Raw genomic sequence first — 24,435 nt, 5'->3', positions numbered from 1 at the left:
TCTGAGTTTAAGCCCCAGGACCAGCAAAAAATTAAATTAAACTTTTGCCAGGCACTCGTGGCTCACACCTGTAATCCTAGCTACTTAGGAGGCTGAAATCTGAGGATCAGGATTTAAAGCCAGCCTGGTCAGGAAAAGTTTGTGAGACTCTTTAATTAACCACCAGAAAACTGGAAATTGCACTGTGGCTCAAGGGTAGAGTGCTTGCCTTGAGCTGAAGAGCTGAGGGACAGCACTCAGGCCCAGAGTTCAAGCCCCAGGACTGACCCCCCCCCCCAAAAAAAAAAAATGTGGCTTAGTGGTAGAGTGCTTGCTTAGCATGCAGTCCTGGGTTCAATTCCTTAGTACCACACAAACAGAAAAAGCTAGAAGTGTGCTGTGGCTCAAGTAGTAGAGTGTTTGCTTAGAGCAAAAGCAGCTCATAGTGTCTAGGTACTAAGTTCAAGCCCAGAACTGGCAAAATACAATAATTAATAAACTGATGCTGCTGGCTCATACCTGTAATTCTAGCTACTCAAGAGGCTGAGATCCTAGAATCAAGGTTCAAAGCTAGCCTACACAGAAAAGTCCCCATAAAACTATTTCTAATTTACAACTCAAAAACCCGAAGTGGCACTATGGTTCAAAGTAGTAGAGCATTAATTAGCCTTAAACAGAAGAGCTCAGGAACAGTGCCCAGGCCCTGAGTTCAAGCCCTATAACTGATAATATATAATAATAATAAAAATATAATGGGCCTCATTGTTCAAATTTGGGTCAGAAAGTGTGTTCCTTGGTGAGACAGCCAAGCAAACAGCTGTCCTTGGAAAGAGCTTCCCTATATAGGGCCAAGATTATTTATGTAAGACCCAGCCAACTAAGTGAACCAACCAACCCTCTTATTTTTTACAGCCCTATGATAACCCAGTAAAAGCTTGTACTCCCGTCTTCTTCTATAATCTTTGTCACCCAGAGCTTAGAAACCAATGTGCAGAGAAGTATTTCCCTCTTCCCTTTTTATTATAGGAAATGTTTAGCACCTTCAAAATCACATCACTAGTCTTTTAACATGTTCACAGCCAAACGTGCTTTCTCCATCTGTGTTCCTCCTCCTTTCCTATATACTTTTGAAGAAAAGTCCACTGTTCCACCTCTTCATTTGTAAATATTTCAGTATGGATCTCTAAAAGGAAAGGCATTCTAAGCAAAAGTGACCATACTACTTTTAGAACACCTAAAAGGGTTTAATACTAATTTCTTTGTGTAGCTCAGAGGTAGAGTGCTTGCTTACCACTCAGAAGGCCCTGGACTGATCCTCAGCATTCTAGAATAAATAAAAGATCCAGACCCTTTTACTGGGGAAGCCTAATGAATCAAAGGACAGTAAATCCTCACCACCATGTTCATGTGTGAACAATTTGGCCTCTGAGGATCTGTATAATTTATCAAATCTTAGGAATCAGAGTGGACACTATCTATCCTATTGCCAGGCCCATGCTCATTTTCCCGTGGAACTTCCTTTTATCACAAAGAGAAGAAACCCAGCAAGGATTTAAACTATAAACCAGAAAAGGCACTGATGGCTAATGCCTGTAATCCTAGCTATTCAGGAGGCTGAGGTTTGAGAGTCACAGTTTGAAGCCAGTTCAAGCAAGAAAATGTGTGAGTCTCTTACCACCATCAGAAAAGCGGAAGTGGAGCCTGAGGCTCAAGTGGTAGAGTGTTAGCCTTGAGTACAAAAGCTAAAGGACAGTGCACAGGCCCTAAGTTCAAGACCCAGGACCAGCACAATAAGAAAGAAAACGAAAGGAAAGAAGGGAGGGAGGAGCTCAATAGTAGTTTCTGTGATATCCAACAGATGTCACTGTGCCTCCCTTAAAATTTAAAAATATCCAAGCAGCTGAGCTAAGGAAAGGGTGACATTGTCCAGAAAGAACTGTTTTCATTATTGACTTCTGAAACTTTATAATAACAATCAAACATATCCAAGAAGCTCCCCTCCAGGGGAGCCCCAGAGCACAGTTTGGGACATGGTTCATCTGGCTTTATATTAATCGGCTTCTTATACTCCAGCTTTGTCTTGTCCTACTCATTGTCCACTACAGTCTAGTTCTATGGCCTTATTCTCCCACAAAGAATGTCTCCATGTGGTTGCCTTTAGAAGACTTCCTGGAAGGGTAGTCTGTCCCTTGTGTGTACTAGGAACCCTGTTAGCCTCTGACAGGAGAGACCCCATGTACTTGGTTCACCATCTCATACTCAGTGTTTGGCGCATAGTAGGAACACCAGACTTTTTTGTGTGTGCCAGCCTTGGGCTTGAATTCAGCCTGGACACTGGCCCTAAGCTTTCTGTTCAACACTAGTTCTCTACCACTTGAGCCATGACTTCACTTCTGGCTGTTTTTTGATAGTTTATTGGAGATAAGAGTCTCACAAACTTTCCTGTCCTGGCTGGCTTCAAACTGTAATCCTCAGATCTCAGCCTCCAGCACCTGGCTAAACTCCATACTTTTTGGAACAAAACAAAAACATAGGGTTTGTCTCCAAAACATACATAGTAAGAATCTCACAATGTAGCCAAGACTGGCCTTAAATATTCGGATCCCTCTTGCCTCAGCCTCCCAATTGGCTGGAATTATGGGTTTGTGTCACCGTTCATACTTCTTTTTTTTTTTTTTTCTTTTTGCTTATGTGGTGCTGAGGAATCGAACCCAGGGCCTCATGCTTGCAAGGCAAGCACTCTACCACTGAGCCACCTTCCCAGCCCCCGGTTCATACTTCTTTAAAACTTGTTTCTACTAACAGAATAAGAAGTTACTCTTGAACACTGGTGGTTCACGACTCTAAATGCTGGCTACTCAGGAGGCTGAGATCAAAGCCAGCCTTGGGCAAAAAAGTCCGTGAGACTCTTATCTCCAACTAACCACCAGAAAACTGGAAGTGGCACTGGGGCTCAAGTGAGAGTGTTTACCCTGAGCTGAAGAACTCAGGGACAGCGCCCAGGCCCAGAGTTCAACCCCCACAACTGACCAAAAAAAAAAAAAAAAAGTAGTTACTCTTCAAACTGGGCACCAGTGGCTCACACCTGTAATGCTCAATATTCAAGATGCTGAGATCTGAGAATCACTGTTGGAAGCCAGCCCAGGCAGGAAAGTCCATGAGATTCTTAACTCCAATTAGCCACCAAAAAAAGCTGGAAAAGGAGCTGTCGCTCAAGTGGTAGAGCACTAGTCTTGAATGATTAAAAGCTTAGAGACAGTGCCAAGGTCCTGAGTTCAAGACCCAGGACCAGAAAGAAGAAAATGAAAAAAAAAAAAAAAGTTACTCTACAGACACAGAAATACATTCATAAAATACCAGAGAGATTCCCTTCTTCTTTTTTTTTGTGGGGGGAGGGGGTAGGGTGGCAGTTACTGTGGTTTTTTAATTAGCATACATCTATACAAAGGGGATTTCAGCCAGGCCCAGGTGGCTCACCCCTGTAATCCTAGCTACTCAGGAGGTTGAGATCTGAGGATCTCGATTCAAAGCCAACCTGGGCAGGAAAGTCCATGAGACTCATCTCCAATTAACTACCAGAAAACAGGAAGTGGCACTGTGGCTCAAATGGTAGAGCACTCGCCTTGAGCTGAAGAGCCAGAGTTCAAGTCCACCACTGGAAAAAAAAAAAATGGGATTTCATTGTGACATTTCCACACATGCAAACAATGTATCAATGTATCCTGGTCAACCTCATTTTTGCTATCATTCCTGTTAGTATGGCCTCTTCCAGTTGGGGCTTGACAGGGCCTCAGCATGTATCTCTAGCCCCCAGCTGCTGCAGCAGAGCGCCCTCTACCCAGCCCTGAACTCCACCCTACCCTCCACAAAGACAAGAGAACTCTCCACAGGGACTCCTGCCAGTCTCTGCCAGTTTCTCCAGGATGGATCTGCATTCCCATTCTCTGCCCAGACCTAAACCTACGCCCTGTTTTCAGCAGCTGCGCATGAAAGAGTACCTCCCACCTCTAGCCCCTATGGTATAAGGATGCCCCTGAATAGAGATAGGTTCCATTTCTCCCTCTCCCGTCAGGGAGGTGGCCTTGTTAACCTCCACTGACAATAAACTCATTTTCCTATATGTGATTGTGTCTGTGTGGTCTTCTGGGATGGATGCTTTCAATTCTCTTGCCCACCAATCCCCAGGGTCCCACTACACCTTTTTTTTTTTTTTTTTGTCGGATGTGGAGGCTGAACTCTGGGCCTGGGCACTGTCCCTCAGCTCTTCAGCTCAAGGCTAGCACTCTACCACTTGAGCCACAGCGCCACTTCCAGCTTTTTTCTGCTTATGTGGTGCTGAGGAATCAAACCCAGGGCCTCATGCATGCAAAGCAAGCACTCTGCCACTGAGATACCTTCCCAGCCCTCACTACACACACTCTTAAAACAATCTCAACAAGTTTCATTGTTCTGTTTTCATACATGCAGAAAAAAAACTTCTTGGACTATTCTAATCCTCATTCATCTATTAGCCCTTCCCCTAAAATTGCTTCCTTGCTAGCAGTTCAATCCATCAGTAAGCAACTAAAACTAAAACTCAATGGCATGTTAGAATTTGGATGGTTAAAACATCTGAAAAGCCGTTTAAAAATGAATTTGAAAAGTGAATATAGTCAAACGACTTTATATATGTGTATGAAATTGGAGTAATGCACTTTTTTAAAATTGTTTTAAGGAGCGCCCCTTGGAGATCAGGAGGGGGGTGTGGGGCGGCGCCTGGCGGGCCGTGTGTCACCTGGCAGGTGAGGTGCGGGGCAGGGGGGGGCGGTCCCCGGAGCGGGCGGGAGCGCGGGGCTGAGCCTCGAGGTGCGGCGGGCTCGGAGCGCGCTGCGCTGCCCCTGCCTCGACCTCGGCAGCTGGGACTCGCGGCCTCTCTCCTCCTTTCATTCGGTCGTGGGGCTTGAACTCTGGGCCTGGGCGCTGTCCCTCAGCTCTTCAGCTCAAGGCGAGCGCTTTACCACTTGAGCTACAGTGCCACTTCCGGTTTTCTGGTGGTTTATTGGAGATAGGAGTCTCACGGTCTCTCCTGCCCGGGCTGGCTTTGAACCTCGATCCTCAGATCTCAGCCTCCTGAGTAGCTAGGATTACAGGCGTGAGCCACCAGCGCCTGGCTCTCCTCCTTCCATTCTTGCGCCCCCCCCCCCCACACCCCAACCCATCTCCAGGATCGGCCCCACACCCCGCCAGGCCCCCCTCTCTCCTGCCGTCATTTTCAAGCTCTCCTCCCTGCTTGGGCATTTTCCTTCCGGACAAACTTTGATGGAGAATCTCACACCGCGCTGGAGAGATGCCGGTAATGAAAGGATTATTGGCGCCCCAGAACACCTTCCTGGACACCATCGCCACGCGTGTTGATGGAACACATAACAATTTTATCCTGGCTAATGCACACGTGTCAAAAGGCTTTCCCCTAGGCTACTGTTCGGATGGCTTCTGCGAGCTTGCTGGATTTGCCCGAACTGAAGTCATGCAGAAGAATTGTAGCTGCAAGTTTTTATCTGGGGTTGAAACCAATGAGCAACTGAGGCTTCCAATAGAAAAGTCACTGGAGGAAAAGACAGAATTCAAAGGAGAAATTATGTTCTATAAAAGGAATGGGTCTCCATTTTGGTGCCTTACTGGATATAGCTCCTATAAAGAATGAGAAAGGAGATGTGGTACTTTTTCTGGCTTCTTTCAAAGATATGACAGATACAAAAGTGAAGATTACTCCCGAAGATAAAAAAGAAGCTTTCAGCTAGCTTCAAGAAGAGAGAAGTGAACAACTATCGCATCAGTTCCAAGCAAAAAACGTTTGGAATGGTCGTTGGAGGTCAGAATGAAAGTTTACAGTCAGTCCTTCAAGCATTCAAGTAGTTGGCATCCTGAAAATTCAGATTCATTATTATGAAGATGGTAATGTTCAACTAGTAAGTCATAAAGATATACAAGATTTTCTAACAGTATCTAATGAGGTGCAAACAGCGAAAGAATTTATAAAGATTGTAGAAGCTGCAGAAAATGAATACCAAACTGCCATCAGTGAGAATTACCAGACAATGTCAGACACTGCTTTCAAAGCCTTACGTCGACAGTTGCCAGTTACACATACTAAGATTGATTGGAATAAGGTCCTTAGCTACAAGATCGGCAAAGAGATGCAGAATGCATAAGATGAACATTGCATGACCGGATCATTTCAGCGTCTTTGGGTTAAGAAAAAATAATTAGGGCTGGGAAGGTGGCTCAGTGGTAGAGCGCTTGCCTTGCATGCATGAGGCCCTGGGTTCAATTCCTCAGCACCACATACACAGAAAAAGCCAGAAGTGTCACTGTGGCTCAAGTGGTAGAATGTTTAGCCTTGAGCTGAAGAGCTGAGGGACAGCACCCAGGCCCAGAGTTCAGGCCCCACGATCAACAACAACAAAAAATTATTATTGCAAAAGTATTCAGAACTGTCAGACTGCCCAGTCATGAGCTGTTGCCATTTAAAATCACTATAATTAATTAGTTTGGTTCAAGCACAAACCTTAGCTAATCAACCCTTATTTTTCACTTCTTTTGTTCTAAGAGGATTGAAAATGAATTTAGTTTAATTGCCTCTTACTTTGTTATTCCTTTCTTAAAAATGAAGAGATGATTCCTCTAGTTTATGGTGAAAAGTTTTTGAAGTATTTTGAAAGTACTTTACTTACTATAACCCTAAAATTGCTGGGAAGGTGGCTCAGTGGTAGAGCGCTTGCCTTGCATGCCTGAGGCCCTGGGTTCCATTCCTCAGCACCACATAAGCAAAAAGAAAAAAGCCGGAAGTGGCGCTGTGGCTCAAGTGATAGAGCGCTAGCCTTGAGCTGAAGAGCTGAGGGACAGAGCCCAGGCCCAGAGTTCAGGCCCCACGACCGGACCCAAAAAAAAAAAAAGCCCCTAAAATTGTTGCCTTTTGGCTTACAAAATGGGTAACTTTTGCTATTAGCCCAATTCTTTTTCATGGGGTCACTAATGGACATTCTAGATTAAGGTGGTTGATGGACTTAGCCATATATGCTGCTAAAGAAATTGTCTACTTTTTCTCCTCACCTCTTCCATTGATGAAAGATTGAGATTAGAGGGAAAGTGTTTTCTAGATCACTTTATCCTTTCAGTAAGGCTATTTAGCTAGCTTAGTGTTTAACTAAACTTTTTTTAAAACAAGGCCAGGATCTATTGGTTTTTTGAGATTCTGAAATTAAATGATAATACTTATTTCAGAAATGCATTTAATGCTTTTTTTCTTGTGACAGTTACGCAAATTAGCTTGAATTCCATATGTCCCTGAGTTATTTTTATCACAAAGCCACAAATGTATTATAACAAGGCAAATTGTAATATATATAATACTGAACTCAAAAAAAAAAAAAGAAGCACAAGGAGGAATCATCAAGAGATAGAGAGGAACAGTGATCAGTCAACAGAGACAGCTAGAAGTTGTATAGAAGTTAAGTCAGATGGAAATAGAGACATTCCCATTGGATTCTGCAGTTTTAAGACTGCTAGGTTTTTCAAGACAGTGCTGAGAATTAAAACCAGACAGCTTCCATAATTAAATTTCATTAACTTTCAAAAAAAATTGTTTTAAGAAGAGGGCATGATAGAGTAGGTAAATTGATCAGGGTACAATATATGCATATATAGAAATACAACAATGAAATCCCATTGTATAGCTAATACATGATATATATATAAATAAAATATACAACACAATCCAAATTAGGGGGAAAGGGTGAACAAGTGCAGTAGTGGTGGTCACTGGACATTGTTTTTGTTGTTGTTGTTGTTTTGTTTTTTGGGGGGTCTGGTCGTGGGGCCTGAACTCTGGGCCTGGGTGCTGTCCCTCAGCTCTTCAGCTCAAGGCCAACGCTCTACCACTTAAGCCACAGTGCCACTTCCGGATTTTTCCTTTATGTGGTGCTGAGGAATTGAACCCAGGGCCTCAGGCATGCAAGGCAAGCGCTCTACCACTAAGCCACCTTCTCAGCACTGGACACTGTTGAAAGTGAACTATGCAACTTGTAGGTGGGGATGAGAGGGAAAATCTGGGAGAGAGCAAGAGAATAGGTGGCATTTCCAGAAAGAAACGTACTCATTGCCTGACATGTATTTGTAATCCTTTTGTACATATATAATAACAAAGTAATAATATAATATATAATTTATAATAACAAAGTAAAAAATATTAAATCCAAAATAATGTTTTTAAAAATTGAAAGAATATTCTTTGTAACAAATAGTTCTGAAACAAGTAAACCACTGTCTCACTATATTTAAAAACTAAATGCTGGGCACTTGATGGCTCATGTCTGTAATCTTAGCTATTCAGGAGGCTGAAAACTAAGGATCATTGTTTGAAGCCAGCCCAGGTGGAAAAGTCCCCTTGAGACTCTTATCTCTAAGAAACCACTCAACAAAGCCAGAAGAGGCTCTGTGGCTCAAGTGGTAGAGCGCTAGCTTTAAGCAAAAAGAGACTCAAGGAACTGTTCCAGGCCCTGAGTTCAAGCCCCAGGACGAGGAAAACAAAACAAAACAATAAACAAAAAAACTCAAACCATATAGCTTGGTGCCAGTGGCTCACACCTGTAATTTTAACTACTCATGAATCTGACACCTAAGGACCATGGTTCAAAGCCAGCCAGTCAGAGAAGTCCATGAGACTCTATCTCCAATATACTACTACAAATGGAAAAAAAAAGAAAAAAAAGAGCTGGGCGCTGTCCCTGAGTCCTTCAGCTCAAGACAAGTGCTCTACCACTTGAGCCACAGCACCACTTTCCTTTTTGCTGGTGGCTAATTGGAGATAAGAGTCTCATGGACTTTCCTGCCTGGGCTGGCTTTGAACCACAGTCCTTAAATCTCAGCCTCTCGAGTAGCTAGGATTACAGGCGTGAGCCACCAGCACCCAGCTTGTCCCTGAACTTATTTTTGCTCAAGGCTAGCACTCTACCGTTTGAGCCACAGCACACTTCTGGCTTTTTCTGTTTATGTGGTACTGGAGAGTCGAACTCAGGGCTTCATGAATGCGAGGCAAGCACTCTACCACTAAGCCACATTCGCAACCCCTTAGCTATTCTTTTAAAAACACATTCAAAGCTGAATATGCTGGCATATCTATAATCCCAGCACTCAGGAAGCTGAAGCAGGAGGATTATGAGTTAGAGGCAAGCCTGTTCTACGTTGAATTTCAGGCCAACCTGGGTTACACAGGTTGTCTCAGAAATAAAGAGGGCTTCAGGAGTTGTTCAAGTGGTAGAGCACCTGCCTTGCAAGTGTAAGACTCTGAGTTCATAGCTCCATACTGTAAAAAAATAAATAAATGTAAACAAAAATTAAAAAAAAAACTTGAAAAAAATCTTGTCTTCCTCATCACCTGCAGAATAGAATTCTGATTATGGGATTGCCTAAGAGCTCATAAGACCTATACCTTCCATTCTTCATTTATTTTCTACCAAGCCTAGAGACTCCAGCATACTATCTGGAATTGTTTTTTCACTTTTTGTCTCTTACTGATAATAAGATTTAAACTTAGGGTCTCATGCTCTCACCTTTCTTGGTCACGGGTTCTACCTGAGGCATACCTCTAGCCTGGCTCACAGACTTTTCTGCCCTGACTGACCTCAAACCTCAGTATTCCAGATCCCAGCCTCTTGAGTAGTAAAGATTACAGATAAACAGCTACATATACCTGGCTATTTGTTTTTGAAACAGAATCTCACTCTGTAGCCTGGACCAGCCTTGATTTAGATAGCCCATTCTAGCCTCAAACTCACCATACTCTTATCTCAATTTGTCAAGTGTTAGGATTATAGCATATACCACAACATAGCACTATTTATGATTTTCTTATGCTTTGCACATGCACATTGGATTTGTATAATTGTGCTGGATGCTAGTGGTTCATGCCTGTAATCCTAGCTACTCAGGAGGCTGAGAGTTAAGGATCACAGTTAGAGGTCCATAAGACTGATTAACCATCAAATAGAGCCAGAAGTGGAGCAGTGGCTCAAGTGGTAGAATGACAGCTTTGAGTGAAAAAGCTAAGGGATAGTGCCCAGGCCCTGAGTTGAAGCCCCAATACACAAATACAGACACACACACACACAATTTTTCTGTACTATGACTTTTTCCTTTTCTGCCCCCTCATTCATAGGCCATTTCAGCATGCGTAGGATTATTTCATAACTGTGGGCCACTTTGCTGTGTTCTTACAGGGCTACCTCTCTTCAAGGCAAGGGCTTGAACTTTGCATTTCCAGCCCCAAGAGAGGTACTCAATAAATGTAATCAAATAAAGAATAAGTAGAATAAATATAGTCTTTTTTTTTTTTTTTGGCAGTCATGGAGCTTGAATTCAGGGGCTGGGCACTGTCCCTGAGTCCTTTTTGCTCAAGGCTGGTTCTCTACTACTTTGACCACAGTGCCACTTCCAGTTTTTGAGTGGTTAGCTGGAGATCAGAATCTCTGGGTACTTTCCTTGCCTGGGCTGACTTTGAACTACAATCCTCATATCTCAACTTCCTGAATAGAGAGGATTATAGGCGCGAGCCCTGTTCTTTTTCTGTGTGTGTGTGTGTGTGTGTGTGTGTGTGTGTGTGTGTGTGTGTGTGTGTGTGTGTGTGTGTGTGTGTGTGTGTGTGTGTCCTGGGACTGATCTGGGGCTTGGACTCAGGGCTTGGATGCTGTCCTTCAGCTTTTTTGCACTAGACTAGTGCTATATTACTTGAGCCACAACTCTATTTCTGGCTTTTGTGGTTAATTGGATATTAATCTGTGTCTCACAGATTTTACTGCCCAGGCTGACTTTGAACTTCAGTCCTCAGATTTTCAGCCTCCTAAGTAGCTAGAAGTATAGGCATGAGCCACCAGCACTCAGAGCTTTTTCATTCTTGAATTAGTTTCTTAATCTCTCTCCTATACTTATTTGTAACTGTTAATATATATTTTTCATGCATTCATTATATTTTTTTGTCTATGAGTTTTAGCTGATTACAAACTATAGCTTTTAGACCACGGTGGCTCATTCCTGTAATCCTAGCTACTCAAGAAGCTGAGATCTGAGGACCACAGTTTAAAACCAGCCTAGGCAGGAAGAACCATGAAATTCTTATCTCCAATTAACCACCAAAAAGCCAGCAGTAGAGATGTGGCTCAAGTGGTACAGCACCAGCCTCAAACATTCAGGGAGAGTCCAGGCCCTGAGCTCAAGCCCCAGGAGCAGCACACACACACACATTGTAAGCTTAAATAAGATAAATTAGACTTTGCCAGAGAACCATGCAGACATCCAGGTACAGAGAATAAAGAAAGGTTTATTGCACATGTGCATAAACCTTCTCACAAGGGAGAAGTGAGAAGAAGCCCTGGCTATTGTCTGGGGTGACCTAAATAACCTAAGGGGTTTAGGAGGGTGGCTAGAAGGGGATAGGAGGCAGAGACCCTGGTGTGGCAGACTAGGATTTATGGCTGCTGTCCAAATAGTAGATAAGGGTCCTGCAACTGCCCAGACCTGAAGGTCACTCTAAGGGGCTCTTGTTGCCTTATATAGTGGTAGCTGCCCCAGAGAAGTACCATCCTAAGGTAAAAGGGGTTAGAAGTTGATTATTTACTGCCTTTGCTACCTGGGCCTAGTGTTGCCTAGGAAGGGAGCATGTTAAACTGTGGAGAAGGGAAGGAATGGACTAAGCTATAGGAAGGGAGCTCATTTTGTTAACATACACACACACACACACACACACACACACACACACACACACACACACACACACACTTACAATAAATGACTCCAAAGCTGTCCCTCCTCCTCCTCCTCATCCTCTTCCTCCTCCTCCTTTTTCTTCTCCTCCTTCTTCTCCTTCTTCTCCTTCTCCCTTTCCTCCCTCTCCTTCCTCTTCTACCTTTTCTTCTTCTGGTGGTGGTGGTGGTAGTGGTGGTCGTGGAGCTTGAACTCTGGGCCTGGGGGCTGGCCCTGGGCTCTTCAGCTCAAGGCGAGCGCTCTACCACTTAAGTCTCAGGGCCACTTCCAGTTTTCTGGTGGCTAATTGGAGATAAGAGTTTCAAGGACTTTCCTGCCCAGGCTGGAGATCCTCAAATCTCAGCTTCCTGAGTACCTAGGATTACAGTTGTGAGCTACCGGTGCCAAGCCAGTTTCTTCTTTTAGATTCTATTTTTTTCCTCCCCTGAGAGCGGGACTTAAGCTTGGTACCTGATGCTTTCAGTCATTAGCTGGCACTCTACTACCTTCAACCCAAGTTTCTGTTTTGTTTTTTGTTTTTTGTTCTTTTTGTCAGTCATGGGGCTTGAACTCTGGGCCTGGGTGCTGTCCCTTAGCTCTTCAGCTCAAGGCGAGCACTCTACCACTTGAGCCACAGTGCCAGTGGTTTATTGGAGATGAGTCTCACAGGTGTTCCTGCCTGGGCTGGCTTTGAACCTGGATCCTCAGATCTCAGCCTCCTAAATAGCTAGGATTACAGGCATGAGCCACTGGTGCCTGGCTGTTTTTTTGTTTGTTTTTGAGAGGTTTTTCTTGTGCCAGTCCTAGGGCTTGAAGTGAGAGCCTGAGCACTGTCCCTGAGCTTTTTTTGTTCAAGGCAAACCCTCGACCACTTAAGCCACAGCTCCATTTCTGGCTTTTTGAGTAGTTGATTGGAGATAAAATCTCACAAAGTTTCCAGCCTGGGCTGGCTTAGAACCATAATCCTCAAATTTTAGCCTCTTGAGTAGCTAGGATTACAGACGTGAACCATTGGTGCTCAGCAAGATTCTGTTGTTATATGGTCTATATAGGTAACCTACCATAACTATTAACAAGTCAATCAAATTATTACTGTAGTACAAATTCACTGGTGCTGGTAAGCCTGTGAGTTAATAAGTCAGTATGTTGGGATGTAGTTTTACCACTAAAGCTGGTGTCCATAACCACAGACTATTTTGAACTCCATTCACTGCTTACACATTTCACCGCTGCTGCTACTTCATTACATCTTCGTGTGACAGACAGCTGCGTTCTTCTACTGTGAGGTCATGCTCCTAAATTAGAACAAGCCAGTGATGAGATGGGCGAACACACTGAACTCTGTGGTCAGAGTGAGTCATGGAGATCAGACTGCAGCCCTTGCCTCTCACTGAGTTGATTTTCTAGGTCTAAATTAAAACTTGGATGTAGTGGAGTGTGTGACTTGCTTCCTCCTGTCTTTCAGTGGGCGTGGCTTAGGAAGGATATGCGAGAGTAAAGGGGCATGTAAGTGAAAAGGGCATTTGGAGGCAGTGTGCATCCTGGCACTTACACTTGGCTTTGTCAAGAAGTAGCTGTGGGAGGCGAGATGGCTCTTGTCAGAGAGTGGGATCCAAACAGAATATTATGCATATACTCTATCACATTCATTATTTTGATAGGTCCTAAAAATGATTTCCCAACTCTTCTAGGGCACTGAATCCACACCTAGATTGTTGCTTGGGAGACTATACCTTAGTGGGTATTCACTTTTCCATTTTGCATAAACTTTAGCTGAGCCTTCAGAATCAATGAGGGCTGGAACTGCTTCATGTCTAGCATGTATGCAGTGGTCAAGTTAGCACTTGCACATACACCAAATGCGCTCTTATATGTGAAAGCTGAAAACGTTGATCGCATGAAATTAGAGTAAGCTGGGTACCAATGGCACACAGCTGAAATCATAGCTACTCAGGAGACTGAGATCTGAGGATCAAGGGTCAAAGCCAGCCCAAGCAGATACATCCAAGAGACTCTTGGTTCCAATTAACCAGCAAAAAGTCAGAGGTGGGGATATAGTTTAAGTGCTAGAACACCAGGCTTGAGTGAAAAAGCTAAGTAAGAATGTGAGGCTCTGCATTCAAACCCAGTGCTGGCACAAAAGCAAACAAAATATAAAACTAGATTACAAGGCTGGTGATGTGGCTCAGTGGTAGAGTGCTTACCTAGCATCATGAAGCCTTGGGTTCGATTCCTCAGTACCTCATAAATAGAAAAAGCCAGAAGTGGCGCTATGGCTCAAGTGGTAGACTGCTAGACTTGAGCAAAAGAAACTTAGGGCCAGTGTCCAGGCCCTGAATTCAAGCCCCATGACTGGCTAAAAAATAAAAATAAAAAAAAAGCCAGGCGCTGGTAGCTCACATCTGTAATCCTAGCTACTCAGGAGGCTGAGATCTGAGGATCACAGTTCAAAACCAGCCCAGGTAGGAAAGTCCATGAGACTCTTCAATTAACCATCAGAAAACCAGAAGTGGCACTGTGGCTCAAGGGGTAGAGTGTTCATCTTGAGCTGAAGAGCTCAGGGACCACACCCAGGCCCAGAGTTCAAGCCCCGCAACCAAAGGGGGGAAAAATACCCACAAACCTTTAGTACAATTGTGGTCACTAGAGGCTGGGAAGGGTGTGGAGAGATGAATGGAGGAAGTGAATGGCTACAGCTGGGGAAGAAGAATAACTTCTAATATTCTACAGCACAGTAAGGAAACTATGGTTTGACAATTCACTGTATACTTCAAATAGCTAGTAAACTTCGAATGTTCCCAACCACACAAAAAAATTATAGATATGGTAGATATGTCAGTTACCCCGATCTCATTATTACATATTGTATACGTGCACTGAAATGTCACATTATTCCAAGACTTAGGTACAATTATCATGTTGATTAAAATTTAAATATAGGGGCCGGGAAGGTGGCTCAGTGGTAGAGTGCTTGCCTTGCATGCCTGAGGCCCTGGGTTCCATTCCTCAGCACCACATAAGCAAAAAAGAAAAAAGCCGGAAGTGGCGCTGTGGCTCAAGTGGTAGAGCGCTAGCCTTGAGCTGAAGAGCTGAGGGACAGCGCCCAGGCCCAGAGTTCAGGCCCCACTACCGGACCCAAAAAAAAAAAAATTTTTTTTAAAATATAAGCCGGGCACTAGTGGTTCATGACTGTTATCCTAACTACTCAGGAGGCAAGATTTAAGGATTGGGGTTAGAAGCCAGCCCATACAGAAAAGTGCATAAGATTCATCTCCAATTGAGCACCAAAAAAAAAGAAAAGAAAAGGAAAGAAAGAAAGAAAGAACAAAAGAAAGAAGGAAGGAGAGAAAGAAAGAAAGAAAGAAAGAAAGGAAAGAAAGAAAGAAAGGAAGGAAGGGTGCACATAGAGCTGTGACTCAAGTGATAGAGCACTAGCTTTGAGCAAAAAAGCTCAGAGATAGCCAGGCAGATGGCTCACGTCTGTAATCCTAGTTACTTAGGAGGCTAAGATCTGAGTATCATGATTTGAAGCTAGACTAGTAAGAAAGTCTGTGAAACTTTTTTTTTTTTTTTTTGGTCAGTCATGGGCTTGAACTCTGGGCTTGAACGCTGTCTCTCAGCTCTTCAGCTCAAGGCTAGTGCTCTACCACTTGAGCCACTGTGCCACATCCAGTTTTCTGAATGGTTTATTGGAGATAAGAGTCTCACACACTTTCCTGCCCCAGCTGGCTTTGAATCGCTATCGTCAGATCTCAGTAGCTAGGATTACAGGTGTGAGCCACCAGTACCTGGCTTCTGTGAAACTCTTATCTCCAATTAACCACCAGAAAACTGGAAATGGAGCTGTGGCTCAAAGTGGTAGAGTGGTAGCCTTGAATGGAAAAAGCTCAGGAACAGAGGCCAGGCCCTGAGTTCAAGCTCACAACTAACAAAAATTAAAAAGCCCAGTAACAGTATCCAGGCCCTGTGTTCAAGCCCTAGGACTGTCAAAAAATAGAGTAATTTTAGGGTTGGGAATGTGGCTTAGTAGTAGAGTGCTTGCCTAGCATGTGTGAGGCCCTGGATTTGATTTCTTAGTACCACATAAACAGAGAAAGTTGGAAGTGGCGCTGTGGCTCAAGTGATAGAGTGCTAACCTTGAGCAAAAGCTCAGGAACAGTGCTCAGGTCCTGAGTTCAAGTCCTTGGACTGGCCAAAAAATTAATTAATTAAAAAAACCCTAATCTTAAATATATATATATATATATATATATATATATAGTATATGTATATATATATATGTATGTGTGTATATTTATCTATCTATCTATATCTACATATATATATTTAGCACATATGGCTTTTTTTTTCCCTTTGGTGTTTCTGGAGCTTGAATTCAGGACTTCACGCTTACAAGGCAGGTGAGTGATAAGTCTGGCCTTAAAAAGCAAACTATATATATATAAATATATGTATATATACACATATATACATATATATATATAATTTATTTTAAAAAAATATAGCACATGTGGCTTTTTTTCCCCTTGGTGTTTCTGGAGCTTGAATTCAGGACTTCACACTTATGAGGCAGGTGTCCTTACTGGTGAGCAACATGTCCAGCCTTTAAAAAATCTATCTATCTGGGCTGGGAAGGTGGCTCAGTGGTAGAGAGCTTGCCTTGCATGCTCGAGGCCCTGGGTTCGATTCCTCAGCACCACATAAGCAAAAAGAAAAAAGCCGGAAGTGGTGCTGTGGCTCAAGTGGTAGAGCGCTAGCCTTGAGTTGAAGAGCTGAGGGACAGCGCCCAGGCCCAGAGTTCAGGCCCCACGACCGGACCCAAAAAAAAAAAAATCTATCTATCTATCTATGTATATATATATATATATATTACATGTAATTTATAAATATATATGTCAATGCTTTCTTCTTCACTATGGAAGGTAAAAATAGCCCCAGGGTTCTTATTTCTGGGCTGTATAGGAGCTTTACATACATTATCTCACTTGATCCTCCCCCAGAAAGAAAGTAATAGCATACCCATTTTACAGCCAACCAAACAGCCTTAGGGCAGCTGTAGCTTGAAATTGAACCACCACCGGTAGCAGAACTGACATTCCTTTCCAAGGCTATTCTTTAATTACTAATCATTTAATCCTCACTCAATATTTGCTGCCACCCACGTGTGGCCTACTAAATGGATAATTTCAACTGAAACTTGTGGTCTAGTACTGGATTGTTCAGGTTCACTCTACCCTACCTGTTGATTGTTTGCTTAGGCTTGAATTTGCTCAGAAGAATAGGTATACTGTGGTAGACAGAACAAAGGATTCCCAAATCTAGGCCCACACAATCTGTGAAAATGTTCCCTTCCATAGTAAAAGGAAGTAGGCAGATGTGACTACATCTGGGGTTCTGGGAAAGGGAGATTATTCTAAACCACCAGGCAGGATCTAGAACAATAACGACAGTACTTATAAATGAAAGAGAGGGGCTGAGGGACGGAAGGGATGTGTTGTTGAAAGCAGAAGTTGGAGTGACATAATTGTTAGCTAGGGCTATGAACCAAGGAATGGGGGCAACCTTTAGAAGCTGGAAACAGCAAAGAAACATTTGTGTATGTGTGAAGGGGTGGGAAGTCATGGGGCTTGAACTCTGGGCCTAGGTGCTGTCCCTGCACTCTTCAGCTCAAGGCTAGTGCTCTACCACTTGAGCCACAGTGCCATTTCTGGTTTTCTGGTGGTTAATCGGTTATACCTGTAACCCTAGCTACTCAGGAGGCTGAGATCTGAGGATCACAGTTCAAAGCCAGCCTGGGCAGGAAAGTCTGTGAGACTCTTATCTCCAATTAACCACCAGAAAACCAGAATTGGCATTGTGGCTCAAGTGGTAGAGCACTACCCTTTAGCTGAAGAGCTCAGGGACAGCGCCCAGGCCCAGAGTTCAAGCCCCATGACCAACAACAACAACAAAAAAAGAGTCTCACAAACTTTCCTGCCCAAGCTGGCTTTGAATGTCGATCCTCAAATCTCAAGCCTCCTGAGTGGCTGCCTAGGAGTTCAGGTGTGAGCCACTAGCTCCTGTCTCTGTATACAATTTTAGGTGCAAGAACTTGTCACATAAAATAAGATGAAATTCTTCATTATGCCTTTCTATCACGAGACTTAATCCTGAGACTACATATACACACACTACCTTTTTAGTGCAGATCATTTTCACAAAACCTGTGTAACTGTGGATCAGAGTTTTAAGTTAATTCTACCATTTTCAAATGAAAGTGAGGCAAAATGGTCTTTATTTCACTATAAGTGACAGGCATACACAGTGTTTCTGCAGTACTTTCATTATGCATTACAAATCATAGACTATGCCTGGCTTTTTTTTTTTCCGGGTCGTGGGGTTTGAACTCTGGGCCTGGGCGCTGTTCCTGAGCTCACAGCTCAAGACTAGTGCTCTAACCCTTGAGCCTCAGGGCCACTTCCGGTTTTTCCAGTGGTTTATTGGAGATAAGAATCTCATGGACTTTCCTGCCTGGGCTGGCTTTGAACTGCGATCCTCAGATCTCAGCCTCCTGAGAAGCTAGGATTACAGGAGTGAGCCACCGGTGTGGGGCTATGACTAGCTTTTTACTGATCATTGTGCAGGTAGAGTCTGACAGACTTTCCTTTGGGACCAGGCTTTGGACTGTGATTCTCTGGATCTCAGCTTCTTAAGTACTATTCCTAGGACCATAGGGGAATGTCCCCAGCTATAAAGTATTAATCTTTGCTATGGTTGTTGTTTTTGGTGTGTGTGTGTGTGTGTGTGTGTGTGTGTGTGTGTGTGTGTGTGTGTGTGTGTGCCAGTGCTGGGGCTTGAATTCAGGAACTGGGAGATATCCCTTAACTTTTTCACTCAAGCCTTTGGTTCTACCAAGCCATAGCTCTACTTCTGGCCTTTTCTTGGTTAATTGGAGATGCCTGGGCTGGCTTCAAACTGCGATCCTGAGATCTCAGTTTCTTGAGATACAATAAGAGGCATGAGCCACCAGTGCCGGGCTAAAGCGTTAACTCTTCCTGAAGAATTTACTACAAGCATAAAGTGACAACGTTTCTGTGATAAATGAGATACTGTATAAAGAAAAAAAGGAAATGAGCCACTTTGGCTCAGTAATACCCACTTCACTGGAGGGAGATTGCCAAGCTGAGAGAGGAATCTCTCCTCGTGGGTCGCTTATTGGATGTCAGCGGTGACAACTGGCAACCCCTTTTCCTAGGAAGTCTGACACAGACAGGCTATTCCCAAGGAACGTCGCTCCTGGCGATCCCCACGCCATTGTTAGCTTAAGCATGGGATTTGGAAGTTATCGCCTCCCACCCCCAGTACTGTGTGTATCACCTTGGGTGTGTTTGGCTGAGTCTTCCCCTCCAGAAGGCTCTCCCAGTTGATGCTCACTGAGGGAAGAAAGAGATCAGAGGCTCGGGAAACGCTAAAATTCGGCGCAGGTGAATGCAACAGAGAGCCACCTTCGCGGGCTGGGCCCGCGCGCCCCAAACCCAAACCGGGGTCCGGAGGGGGACGCGGCCGGCCGGTGGGCTGGAGGCCGCGGGGCCCAGCCTGGGGCTCCCGCCCCCCGTTCCCCCCGCCCCCGGCCCCCGAGCCTGCGGGTTGGCGCCCGGGGTCAGGCCGAGGACGAGGGCCCAAGGGCCGGGACCGGGGCGTGTCCACGTGACCGCCCCGCCCGCCGCCTGCCACCCGCCGAGCCTCCTCCGCCTCCCCCGGCCGCAGCTCCCGGCGTGCCCCGCACTCGCCGCCGCCGGCCGCCTGCGCGCCCTCCCGCTGCTCCTCCTCTTCTTCTTCCTCCTCCTCCTCCTCCTCCTCCTCCTCCTCGTGCCGCCCCAGCCCCAGCCCGAGCCGCCGCCGCAGTCCCAGCCGCGGGCACTATGGTAAGGCGACCGCGTGTAGGCCGGGACCCTGTCAGGCGCGGTGACCCTAGCCCACCGCGTGGCCCCGCACGGCCCCGCACGGCCCGGGGGCTGAGGCCGCCATTTTAACCTGCTTTGGGCCTCCGAGGTGGGCGCCGCGGCCCCGCCGCTTCCCCCGCCCCCCCGCCGCTGACCGGGCCCTGCATTCCTGGGGGCGGGGAGGCCGGGCGCGAGGTGGCGGGGGTCGCGGCCTCCGGGCCGGGCCGGGCGGGGGACGCGCGGGGGGCCGGGAGGGGGGCGCGCGGGGGCACGGCCGGGGCTCGCGCCGCCTCTGCCCTTCGCTTCCCGGTGCTTTCCGACGCGCGCGCCCCGGCGTGCTCGGGCGGCTTCGGGTGAGCTGAGGGTCTCGCTGGGCGGCCATCCAACCTCACCCCGGAGAGTTGGCGATCTCCAAACTCTTCCGATCCGCGGTGAAAAGCGTTTCTTACACCCGGGCCCGTTAGTTTGAAAGTGACTGACTTGCTTGGGAGCTGGAACCCGGGTGATCGTGTTGTAGACGTAGGCGATTGGAGTTTCCACTTGGTTCCCTTTCCTTATGAGGAAACAGCTATGGATAGGATGGCTTGGAAGAAAGAAAGAAAAAGAAGAGGAAAAAGTCGAAGCGTTACCTGAAATCCCAAAGTGGGTCTTGTTTTGTTTTTGTTAAGGCCCACAGAGTTGACACAATACAGAAGGTATTCGTGCTGCTGCTCCTGAAGCTCTGACATCACCCCGTGAAATAGGAAACATCTCGGGGATGGGACAAGTTGTATCCGTCCCTTCCTCTCCCCATTCCGTTGGTATCTTTCCCGGTGCCCCTTTAAGAGGCATGAATGGGCAATTTGAATTAGGATCCGTAGGCAAATACTTGAAGATGTGGCATATGAGTTTGGATTCCTTGCATAGTCTGGTGCCATTCTTAATGGTCTCTCACTCTCAGCAAATAGGAATTTTGGTTAAAATCAAAGGACTTGTTCTCAATGACTATTTGTTGTTGATTTTTTTTTCCCCCAGGCATCTGGAGTTACAGTGAATGACGAAGTCATCAAAGTTTTTAATGATATGAAAGTAAGGAAATCTTCCACACAAGAGGAGATCAAAAAAAGAAAGAAAGCAGTTCTCTTCTGTTTAAGTGATGACAAAAGACAAATCATTGTAGAGGAAGCGAAGCAGATCTTGGTGGGTGACATTGGTGAGACTGTAGAGGACCCCTACACATCCTTTGTGAAGTTGCTACCTCTGAATGATTGCCGATATGCTTTGTACGATGCCACATACGAAACAAAAGAGTCTAAGAAAGAAGACCTAGTATTTATATTCTGGTGTGTAAAAACAAAAGAAGAAATAATGCAAGGATTATTATTATCATAGTCAGTTTGGCTTTTGTTTTTTCATATAAATGAGATTCAACTTTTTTTTTCCCCTATAGGGCTCCTGAAAGTGCACCGTTAAAAAGCAAGATGATTTATGCTAGCTCTAAAGATGCCATTAAAAAGAAATTTACAGGTACAGCCATTGAGTATTTTGTGCAGAGAAATTACCCCTTCCTAATTATCTGCTGGTAATGGAATTCTTTTTTTTTTTCCTTTTTAGGTATTAAACATGAGTGGCAAGTAAATGGTTTGGATGATATTAAGGACCGTTCAACACTTGGAGAGAAATTGGGAGGCAATGTAGTAGTTTCACTTGAAGGAAAACCATTGTAAAATGATAGTCAAGTGCCATCTGGATCTTAAGGGGCTTTCGTTTCTCCAGCTCAGTCCATTGGAATAGTATTAGGTTTTGTGTTTTGTTTTTTCCCTTTTCCACTGGGCCCTTGCAACACAATGAATGAAGGAGAAATCATTCATTTAAGCAGCCTGTCAGTGATTGCCATTAGACTGTTGAATACAGTCACTTTTATGCAGAACCCAAGGAATGCCTTTGACTTATTTTAGCCAAAACAAATGGTTCTATGCCTCCCTTGCAGCAAGCACTACAGTGAATGTGATTGTCAATGTGAATAGCTTGGAATACTGCAAAGGGTAAGCAAAGTAAATGCCTTGAAAGTATTATCCACTGGTCAGATGGTAAACTTTTCAGTATTATTTATAGTTGCACTTGATTGCAGTTCTGTGAGGCGCTGGAGCATTCATACACCTCGCCTGCCTTGGCCAGCCTATTTTTGTGACATGGCAGCACAGACATAACACTACGCGTTAAAAGCACTTTTTTGTATTGAGTTGAATCCCCTAAAAGGAATGCCAATTAAGTTCATTTACTGTGTCATCAATTTATCCTAGTACCTCAGTGTTCATTCCTGTTACCTGCATAGCTTTTTAAGAGAGAGCTGTTATTAATGCCTTTTGTTTTCCATTGAGCGTACACTACTGAATTAAGTGTAAGGGTTTTATGTTTACCAAGTGAGTCTTGCAACACTATGGGATATTTTGAATATCAGTCGTGATGGCAATTTCTGTATTAAAGAGCCTTAAATGGAACATTGTTTTGAGATCAGATCCCCACCCTCACAAAAATGGCCACGTGGCAATAAAAATGGTGGCATATTACAGAAGGTTGCCTTGTTTTCCTTGGAATTTTTGTGAAACAACTTTTAGGTTAAACAGCTAATCTCTGCACTAGTCACTTGAGAAATTTTTTTTGTACAACATTCATTAATGCATGATATTTTCTAGAGTTACAAGATTTCTTTGGATTAAAAATGCTCTATCCTAAAGTCTCTTAATAGAGGAATACCATCATTAGAGTGACACTTTTATAAAACATGGTTATTTCCTTATGTGTTTGGAGGTTTGTTTTTTTTTTTTTTTTTCATTTTGACACTTTTTTAAAAATATATTCTTTACTATCTCATTTGTTCTCTAGGTAAGTTAGGATACGTTTTTTTAATTCACATTTACATTTCCAAATAGTTATAAAAGCAGGATGTTTTTATTGCTTATTTGGTCATAATGGAAGTAATTTGTAAAATGTCCTTCAAAGTTTAATAATTCTGATGTTGAGGAATGTGTATTTCAGATACTATCTCTTCATATATTTTTCAAATTGAATTGGGAAAAGGAATTGGTGTTGCATCCTTAACCATTCCTAGTGGGATTTGGCTGTGGTCCAGATTGCTCTCCTTATAGAGATTTTGATCTCAGTGTGAGCTGTTTGCTGTTAGCCAGAGCTATTTATGGCAAACACATGCTTTTGTATCTTGTCATAGTTATCCACAAATGGCAAAACTGGACTTGATTCTACTGGTATGCAAAAAAGACATGCTAGTAAGCACACTCAATCGTGGGTCAGAATTTTAACCCCAGAGCTCTGAAGAACTCCTTTATCAGAAAACGGGAAATGAAAAAATGTCGTTTATTTTTTCTAAATATGTGGAAGTATACTATACTTTAGGAAGATTGTTCGGGTAAGAACATTAAAAAGAAGAGTTATATGTCTAGGTCTAGGCGTCTATTGAAAAAAATATATATGATGGGATTTTTTTTGCATTGAGCAATTTTATTTCAGGCTTCCAGCTGTCTCTGAGTTGTCCTGGACATTTTGATAAGGCCACTCTAATAAGCAAAGCATGAGAATGCTTGTAAATGCATACACTGAACCATATGTGTAACTGATACTTGCACCAAGGGAATTGTCCATTGAGTTACTCATTCTTCTAAAAATATAAGGGTCTGCTTCAAAAATCAGTTATAGGATATCTTTCATCTTTATCAATGGTGTCTCAATTTCCACACAATAATTTCAGAGATCAAATATTACTTTATGATACTTTGACTAGCTAGATTGACAAACTGATACTTTTATAGTTCATCTTTGAAAAACATCTTACATAGAGCCAAAGATAGTGATTTAATTCATAACTGATCATATGATTAGACATTTGAAATGATCATCTTTGTTTTACAATCATTTACAGTGAAACAATGTTCCAGTTAGCTTTAAAAGGTATACGGTGCTAATTAGTAAAATATTGAAGGCAATATTTTACTGCTAGCTTGCAAAATCACAAATGTTTAAAAAAATAAAACATGAAAATATTTTAAACTGTTGAGGTGTGTTTACTTATACTTTGGAACATTGAAACTTAATTATTACGGATAAATGAGGCACCAGTATCTCAGTATTTTGGTTGATATGCTTGCTTCACATACTGTTTTCTTTTGAAAAATGAGTGTTACAGTAGTAGTTTTAGCATTTTCAGACAAATGGGAACAGTTGGCATTTGTCCTAAACTGGCTATCAGCTGTCGTTTTCCATCATTATCTAAAATAGGTTGGCTACCATTGTGTTTTTCTTGTGCTTTTAGAAAAAGCCTCTTGCTAGGTTTGAGATTTCTCTGATATAGATCCTTTGAGATTTAGCAAATGGGCTTTGCAAAAATGTTCTTTGAAAGCATTTTTTTTTTTGTTAAGGAATAATCTCAGCAGTAATAAACTGGAGGGGGGTCAAAGAACATTTACAGTAAGTATGCCTCTTTAAAAAATACCTTGTTTTGCACTTTCTGGACCTATTTTTGCTTAAAACTTTAGTAGTTTTAAGGCCAGCCTGGGCTGGCCTTGAACCCTTGATCTTCCTTCTCCCAAGTACAGGAATGATAATTCTTAGAATAGTAATTAGCTCAGAAGGATCTTCTTTTGTTTTGTTTTTTGCCAGTCCTGGGGCTTGAACTCAGGGCCTGGGTGCTGTCCCTGAGATTCTTTTGCTCAAGGCTAGCACTCTACCACTTGAATCATAGTGCCACATGTATGAGGTACTGAGG

The 24,435-nt window shown here is 43.7% G+C and overlaps 1 protein-coding gene across 2 annotated transcripts; it reads left to right on the top strand.

Annotated features, from left to right (window-relative positions):
* The first annotated feature begins 19,555 nt into the window (after nt 1–19,555).
* Nucleotides 19,556–23,725, top strand: Cfl2 (cofilin 2). Of its 2 annotated transcripts, XM_042677883.1 has the most exons (5): nt 19,596–19,658; nt 20,345–20,472; nt 20,691–20,998; nt 21,106–21,182; nt 21,270–23,725. In XM_042677883.1, the coding sequence occupies exons 2-5, from the start codon at nt 20,434–20,436 to the stop codon at nt 21,380–21,382; spliced, it is 537 nt and encodes a 178-aa protein (XP_042533817.1). In that variant the 5' UTR covers nt 19,596–19,658; nt 20,345–20,433; the 3' UTR covers nt 21,383–23,725. The 2 variants fall into 2 exon arrangements, with proteins under 2 accessions (XP_042533818.1, XP_042533817.1); XM_042677884.1 differs by lacking the exon at nt 20,345–20,472 and having other exon boundaries at nt 19,556–19,658.
* The last annotated feature ends 710 nt before the right edge of the window (nt 23,726–24,435 follow it).

This window comes from Dipodomys spectabilis, unplaced genomic scaffold, assembly GCF_019054845.1.
Source record: "Dipodomys spectabilis isolate Male_0828 unplaced genomic scaffold, ASM1905484v1 ptg000042l, whole genome shotgun sequence".
In the NCBI taxonomy this organism is placed as follows: Eukaryota; Metazoa; Chordata; class Mammalia; order Rodentia; family Heteromyidae; genus Dipodomys; species Dipodomys spectabilis.
The sequence above is the reverse complement of the archived record's forward strand: the minus strand, read 5'-3'. Positions and strand labels throughout refer to the sequence as shown.